The 8856-nt window shown below is 30.9% G+C and overlaps 1 protein-coding gene across 6 annotated transcripts in view; it reads left to right on the top strand.

Moving 5' to 3' along the window:
• Positions 1–8856, top strand: part of LOC145277037 (epithelial cell-transforming sequence 2 oncogene-like) — a 629231-nt gene that overhangs the window by 419689 nt on the left and 200686 nt on the right. For all 6 annotated transcript variants that reach the window (XR_013868093.1, XR_013868092.1, XM_080128670.1 and 3 more), the window contains exon 2: positions 2784–2983. Coding sequence is in view for 4 of the 6 variants with exons in the window: in XM_080128671.1 (XP_079984797.1) it covers positions 2784–2983 (200 nt within the window). In the remaining 2 variants the exon portion in view is untranslated. The remainder of the gene's footprint in view (positions 1–2783; positions 2984–8856) is intronic.

Here is an 8856-nt window from a genome sequence, read left to right on the forward strand (position 1 = left end):
TCTGGTTTTGATTTAAATTTGCATTGTAACATTTTTTGTGCATCTTCGGGTATCCATTGTTTTAATTCATAACTTTATGTAAGCTTTCTAAAATAATTTCAAAAAATATATCGCATGAATATACAAACCCAATTTTCTTTAATTATTGCATTAGGCCACAACAATATATTCAGTATCATTTCATGTTTTATCATTTTTTAATCTGTCCTGTTCATTCTTAACACGATTTATGTTAGGGCTATTTTATTAGGGAATTTGTTTCAAAGTATATTACCTTACTAACTACATTTTCTCTGGCATTATCCAGGTACAAACCTGTTGCTACATAAAGAGAGTAGGGAAAAATCCTTTAAAATGTACTTCCTTGTGAATAGGATTTTTCGTAATTTGTATTAGTTTTCTCTTTTTTAATAAATAAAATAATGCAATTAAAATTTGATAATGGCAAGAAATACACGAGATTTTGTATTCTAGTTTTATTATTGCAGAGATTAGAAGGAAACATTAATTATGTAGTATCAAGTTGAAACGAACGTTTTTACGGTTTTTAATTTTTAAATTAAGATGAACATATCTTGGCTCAAACAAAAAGTTATTGATTGAAATAAGCACCATCAGAGTCAACACAATTTCGTCAACACAAAAAAAATTGTATTTATGCCAGTAATGTAAAACTTTTCTGCTCTGGTGAAGATGAAATCTTTGAAGGAGTTTTTGATATCGCTTTGGTTTTTAAAGAATTTCTCACGCAGAAAATTGTCGACATGCTTGAAAAAGTGGAAGTGAGTAGATGCTCAAGAACTTGTTTTGGAATTAGACGTAACGTATAGGACGATTTCCAACGACTTGATAGAGATTGGAAAGAAAAGAAAACACTTGATAAATTGGTGCTTTACGAATTGAACGATAACCAAAAGAAACGCCATTATGAAGTGTCATCTTCCCTTCTTTTGAGCAACAAGAACGACCCGTTTCTCGACCCGGTTGTAACTTGCGAAAAAAAGTATGTTTTTTACGACAACTAGCGACGCTTATCTTAGTGGTTAGATACCGACGAAGCACCACAATACTTCCCGAAGCCAAAGTTGCATCAAAAGATGATGATGTTGACTGTTTGGTGGTCTGAGACTGGTCTCATTCATTACAGTTATTTTTTTTTAATGTAGGCGAAACCATTAAAGTAAATAAATAATACAAAAATAAGACATTTGATAAATCGGCAAATATGTGTCAGTGTTGATTAGTAAATATGGATCTGAGGACAGACTTTGTAGATATTGCTGATGCAGTTTTGGGATCGTGTACAGATATTGATCGACTCTTCCGTTCTCAAATTTTATATAAAAAATACCGGTGTGCTCAATTTACATGCTCAATCTGATTAATTAATCATAAATTAATAAATCAATATTTTTAAACTTATCGAAAATCAAATTTAGTAATCTGCATCACTAGTTGAGAAGAAGGAATATTTCTTGTATTGTTTGTATTTTTCAGACTATTGTCCTCATCTTAAGTTACTTTACAATATTTTGATATTTACAATTACGATGTAATCTCTGATAATCTTCAGGTGTATCTTGCGAACTTGGAATCTTTCTATCAGACTTGCAAATGTACATGAAATTTCGAACGGAAGCCTTTATTTAATCAACAATGGAAGCATTCTCTTGTTCTGTCACCCATTTCCGGGTAGAAGTCTTAAGTAATTCGCAATCGTAATCTTAGTTTTGTTCACACTTCATTGACTAAGGAGGGGAAAAGGGAGTTTAGTATTAGAAGAGATATTACAACAAAATAGTAGTATATGTCTGTGTATATATGTTCATCACAAACATACACACACACACACACACACATATATATATATGTGTGTGTGTGTGTGCGTGTGTGTGTGTGTGCGTGTGTGCTTGCTTGATAGTTGTATCCCAATGACTAAAGGAAATAATCAGTCAACAATGATAATTTTTGTTAATTATTTTATTTTTTCTTTCGTTGAATTCATAGATTTTTTCCTTACACAGGTTTTGCAATCTATAACGAAAAATATTGCTTTTAATTACATGACGTAAGCTGTATTTTGATCATCTTTCCCACAGAAAGATAAAATTGAAGAAGTTCTAAGTAGTTCGTAATAGTGTTTCGAGGAATGAACATTCAACGTCTAGAAATGTGGAAAACTGTAACTTTACAACTGAATTTTAATAAGTACTTTTTTCCAATACATTGTGGGGTTAAGATGTGCGTGTGGAGGGGGGGGGGTAACCGCACTAACACCATTCGGATTAAACCGGCTTCCTCCAAAGGAGGAATTTCCATGGGAGTATGAAATTAATAAACAGTCCCCAGTCGCATGTATATCCCCGTTAGGGGAGATGACGACGTTGCAACTCTTGCAGGTAGGTGCTGACGTCCTCCTACATTCAGCGCCTAGAATTTCTAAATCAGTCACCCATTTTGGTAATGACCGGGCTCAATGTTGCTTAACTTTATTGATTTGGCGGGAACCAGTGTGTCAGCATGATGATGCCGTATATGGTTTAATGAGATGAGTACAGTAGTCTGAATAATCCAAAGAATACGAATTGTCAACCTTCATCAAAAAGTTTCCGATAAGAAAATTTCTCTTTAATATTATATGCAGCCTATTTTGATCTATCACAATTTTATATTCCTCATTCTCTGCTGACTATCTAACATGAAATATATTTTATGAATAAATTGTTAGATATGATTGAAAAACATGGAAAGTAATTTGACACAAATGTTTTCATTATTTACAGATAAATTCTTTCGCGAACTCTCCAGTGTCCGAGAAAAAAAAGACCTACAAGGGCCAACCGCAATTGCTTCCTTGATGGTTGGTAATAACACTGAAAAAAGAATGGACAAGACTAGCTGCAGAGATGTGAGCCAATTCCTGACAACGGGGACACAAAACAGTTGCTGGACGCCAATCAGCAACAAATTTTCAAATCAACAGGTTATAAAAAGCATTCATTTATTTTTTCATACATCTGTTTGTGTGGACGATTCATATCTTATTTAAGCATCAAAATAAATATCATTAATATCATACCTGACATTCGAAATTTGGTTCTATTATTATCCAAATTTTATCAAGCTGAGAAATGCTTAAATTTGGTATTATAGCAGCGTCGGTAGTAGAATTATTATTAATACCATGATTATCATTATCATTATAATTATTATTATTATTATTATTATTATTATTATTATTATTATTATTATTATTAGTAGTAGTAGTAGTAGTAGTAGTAGTAGTAGTAGTAGTAGTATGTTAATGTTCACATCCCATGGTATACTGCTATTCAAAACATTCTTCATAGTAAATGATCTATAAATTTGTCCAATATTTTGGCGGCTTTACATAATTACTAGACATTTCAGCCCATTGAAATGAAATGAGTACTTTATGCCAAGTTGGTGATTGAATATGATTAAATGTATGCTCATATTTGTTTCCCTATTAATCTCTATAATTCTCCATCTCTATAATTCTCCATACATCAAACGGATACCATAATATTTAGTTCGCTGCACCTTGTCATAACAAAACTTCATACAAAATTTCAGCAAGATCGGTCGATTAGTTTCCTAGAAAACATCTAGGTAAATGTTGTACTATAATGACAATTCATATTAATCCTTATTAATTCCTTATTTGCTACAATTAATTCCTTATTTGCTACAATTAATTCCTTATTTGCTACAAGTAATTCCTTATTTGCTACAAGTAATTCCTTATTTGCTACAATTAATTCCTTATTTGCTACAATTAACTCTTTATTTGCTACAATTAATTCCTTATTTGCTACAATTAATTCCTTATTTGCTACAATTAATTCCTTATTTGCAACAAGTAATTCCTTATTTGCTACAATTAATTCCTTATTTGCTACAATTAACTCTTTATTTGCTACAATTAATTCCTTATTTGCAACAATTAATTCCTTATTTGCTACAATTAATTCCTTATTTGCTACAAGTAATTCCTTATTTGCTACAATTAATTCCTTATTTGCTACAATTAACTCTTTATTTGCTACAATTAATTCCTTATTTGCAACAATTAATTCCTTATTTGCTACAAGTAATTCCTTATTTGCTACAATTGATTCCTTATTTGCTACAATTAATTCCTTATTTGCTACAATTAATTCCTTATTTGCTACAATTAATTCCTTATTTGCTACAAGTAATTCCTTATTTGCTACAAGTAATTCCTTATTTGCTACAAGTAATACCTCATTTGCTACAATTAACTCTTTATTTGCTACAATTAATTCCTTATTTGCTACAATTAATTCCTTATTTGCTACAATTAATTCCTTATTTGCAACAATTAATTCCTTATTTGCTACAATTAATTCCTTATTTGCTACAATTAATTCCTTATTTGCTACAAGTAATTCCTTATTTGCTACAAGTAATACCTCATTTGCTACAATTAACTCTTTATTTGCTACAATTAATTCCTTATTTGCTACAATTAATTCCTTATTTGCTACAATTAATTCCTTATTTGCAACAATTAATTCCTTATTTGCAACAATTAATTCCTTATTTGCTACAATTAATTCCTTATTTGCTACAATTAATTCCTTATTTGCTACAATTAATTCCTTATTTGATACAATTAATTCCTTATTTGCTACAATTAATTCCTTATTTGCTACAATAAATTCCTTATTTGCTAGAAGTAATTCCTTATTTGCTACAATTAATTCCTTATTTGCTACAATTAATTCCTTATTTGCTACAATTAATTCCTTATTTGCTACAATTAATTCCTTATTTGCTACAAGTAAATCCTTATTTGCTACAATTAATTCCTTATTTGCAACAATTAATTCCTTATTTGCTACAAGTAATTCCTTATTTGCTACAATTAATTCCTTATTTGCTACAATTAATTCCTTATTTGCTACAATTAATTCCTTATTTGCTACAATTAATTCCTTATTTGCTACAATTAATTCCTTATTTGCAACAATTAATTCCTTATTTGCTACAATTAATTCCTTATTTGCTACAAGTAATTCCTTATTTGCTACAATTAATTCCTTATTTGCAACAATTAATTCCTTATTTGCTACAATTAATTCCTTATTTGCTACAAGTAATTCCTTATTTGCTACAATTAATTCCTTATTTGCAACAATTAATTCCTTATTTGCTACAATTAATTCCTTATTTGCAACAATTAATTCCTTATTTGCTACAATAAATTCCTTATTTGCTACAAGTAATTCCTTATTTGCTACAATTAATTCCTTATTTGCTACAATTAATTCCTTATTTGCTACAATTAATTCCTCATTTGCTACAATTAATTCCTTATTTGCTACAAGTAATTCCTTATTTGCTACAATTAATTCCTTATTTGCAACAATTAATTCCTTATTTGCTACAAGTAATTCCTTATTTGCTACAATTAATTCCTTATTTGCTACAAGTAATTCCTTATTTGCTACAATTAATTCCTTATTTGCAACAATTAATTCCTTATTTGCTACAAGTAATTCCTTATTTGCTACAATTAATTCCTTATTTGCTACAATTAATTCCTTATTTGCTACAATTAATTCCTTATTTGCTACAATTAATTCCTTATTTGCTACAATTAATTCCTTATTTGCAACAATTAATTCCTTATTTGCTACAATTAATTCCTTATTTGCTACAAGTAAGTCCTTATTTGCTACAATTAATTCCTTATTTGCTACAATTAATTCCTTATTTGCTACAATTAATTCCTTATTTGCTACAATTAATTCCTTATTTGCTACAATTAATTCCTTATTTGCAACAATTAATTCCTTATTTGCTACAATTAATTCCTTATTTGCTACAATTAATTCCTTATTTGCAACAATTAATTCCTTATTTGCAACAATTAATTCCTTATTTGCTACAAGTAATTCCTTATTTGCTACAATTAATTCCTTATTTGCAACAATTAATTCCTTATTTGCTACAATTAATTCCTTATTTGCTACAATTAATTCCTTATTTGCAACAATTAATTCCTTATTTGCAACAATTAATTCCTTATTTGCTACAAGTAATTCCTTATTTGCTACAATTAATTCCTTATTTGCTACAATTAATTCCTTATTTGCTACAATTAATTCCTTATTTGCTACAAGTAATTCCTTATTTGCTACAACATATCATAACAAAGGTCCATACAAAATTTCAATCAGATAAAGCTAGAAAAAGAAAAAGTGGCACTAACAAATAGAGAGATATACAGACTAAGAAAGATATAAAATTCATGTGGTTTTTTTAAGACTTTCTAATTACTTTCATTTTGTTTTTATTCCCACTTTATACTTTTTGATATTGCACTGTCTGTGAAGTTCGTTTGAAGTGATGTCGGGTCGCCATTTGTAAGTGTAAGTTAATTGGCCAGAATGTAAACAACAAAAGGGAAAAATCACTTTTATATTAAATCCTAGTCAGGGAAACATTCTCGTGAAAGCTTCCACCAAATCGGCATTAATATTTTTCCACAAATTCAATAAACCGGAGCTGATTGTGTCTTATCGGATATGAGACGTCCATTTTCTCACAAATAATATGAGATGCCTTAAATAAGTTTCCAGACTTTTTCATATAGGCATTTAAAATTGTCAAAGACTCTTGTAAATTCAGCATGTTATTGCTATACATTTTATGAGTGTACTTACCAATTTATGAATACAGGTTCAAATGAACAGCTACAGCAGGAATTGGAATACACCGTACTAAAGCCAGATTGGCACAGCTGGTGAATTTCAAAAATTCAATTTGGATGTGAGGATAATTTAGAAGATCGATCTTCAATAAAATTCTGTTTTAAACTTGGCAAAAATGCCATAGAAACGTTGGAGTATTTCAGACTGCTTTTGGACCATCTTGCATGAATCGAGGTTTTTGAGTAGCATAACAAAAAACAAGGAGTATGTGAGGGGTGGTGAGAAGTGTGAGAGAAGTCAGAAAGTCAGAACATGAGAGTTGATTGGACAAATAAAGAATTTCATTGATAAGGATCGTCGTGTGTCTATGTAGACAGTAAGTGCACAGTTTGATGTCTGTGTGGGAACTGTATACATAATTATTCATGAGGAATTGAAAATGCAGAAGATTTATGCAAAGTTTGTCCCAAGGGTGCTCAGGGAAGATCAGAAAAAAAGAGTTTGTCATGACAACAAGGTGGGCATCAAGACAGTTCCTAACGGTTTTTATAATCCAAACATTGCTCCCTGTGACTTCTGGTTATTTTGTAAGCTCAACAAAAACCTTAGAGGTTTTCATTATGAGCAATTGAGAAGATGAAAGAGGCTGGTACAAGGATCATTTACACGCTCATGTGGCCTTCCAGAAGTTGTTGGAATCGTACAACAAATACATTGCAGCTGGAGGAAATTTCTTTGTGTAATATCAATAAAAGTACCCATTAGAAAAAAAGTCTGAAACTTATTGAAGTCACCTTGGAACTCATTCAGTCTCCCACATTTTGTTCCTCAAGTCACAGCCAGATGAAATTTACTTTCATCTCATTCCTTGTTATAAAACAACTTAGTGGGTTATATAGTAACTTGGTTTATTATTACTTAATGCCATGAAGGCTGAATTTTCTATGCATCCACGTCTTTGTTCTGTTGCTACATTTGGAGAGAAGCTGCTCAGAGCACCTTTTTCTGCCTTGACAGGGATCAAAATCAGCTTCGTAATCCAGAAGGCGATATCTTTTTCCCATTCTTACAACCTATTTTCTTCAGAAAAGACACTGCGAGTATCTCTGCTCTTTTTCGTTGCAGGTACTCAACTAAGCTTCAATCTATAGTCTCCCCCTACAAACATTCACATCAAACATTCGTCTAGATGTAACCACTCAGCAATTTCCCTACCCTATATCTGTGCCTAAAATAAAATGCAAATTCCATTAGCAAAGTTTCTTTCTCAACTACTTGCCCATGGAACTCTATGCAGCAGGGCTGCTTTTCAGCTCACTACAGTTTTCAAGTCCAATGCAAACAAGTTCTTGTTAAGCAATTCTGTTAATAAAAATATACTCAATTTCTACCACTACTAATCATTGTCTCATTGACCACCTGACAATTTTTAACCTTTATATTCGAGTGACCTTCGGAACTTTATAAGTGGTCACTCCCAAGTACATTAATATTTTGTACCAATTGAAAAAATATTAGTTTGATTTAAGAAATCATCGGCCAAACATAAAAGCAAGCCAAAGCAGGACATAATAGGAGAAATAAAATATAGATTGATGATCGATCACAAAAATTCTCAATGGAATGGTAAATAATGTGATTCATATTCACTTTTGTTCATTTTTTAGACGCTCTGAGTTTTATTATAACAAACAAGGAAGATGGACTAGTGCTGCTACTATTCTCATCTTGGATTGTTATTCACATATTTTAAGTACGAGGTGCCTTCAATAACTTTCCAGACTTTTTTTGTACAGGTATTTAAAATTATTTGTGATATTTGAAAATTCAGAACGTTATTGATATACATCTTATGAGACGACTGGCCAATTTTTATGATTTCAGGTTCAAATGAACAGCTACAGTAGGAATTGGAATACACCCTACTAAAGCCTGATTGTCACAGCTGGTGAATTTCAAAAATTCAAGCTAGACGTAAGGATGATTTAGAAAAACGATATGCAATAAACTTCTGTTTTAAACTTGGAAAAATGCCACAGAAACGTATGGAGTGCTTCAGACTGCTTTTGAACCATCTTGCATGAATCAAGCATAAGTTTTTGAGTAGCATAAGAAATGCAAAGAATGCAAGGAGTTTGTAAGGAATGATAAG

This window comes from Euprymna scolopes, chromosome 5 (assembly GCF_053919585.1).
Source record: "Euprymna scolopes isolate OS-2025 chromosome 5, ASM5391958v1, whole genome shotgun sequence".
Taxonomy (NCBI): Eukaryota; Metazoa; Mollusca; class Cephalopoda; order Sepiida; family Sepiolidae; genus Euprymna; species Euprymna scolopes.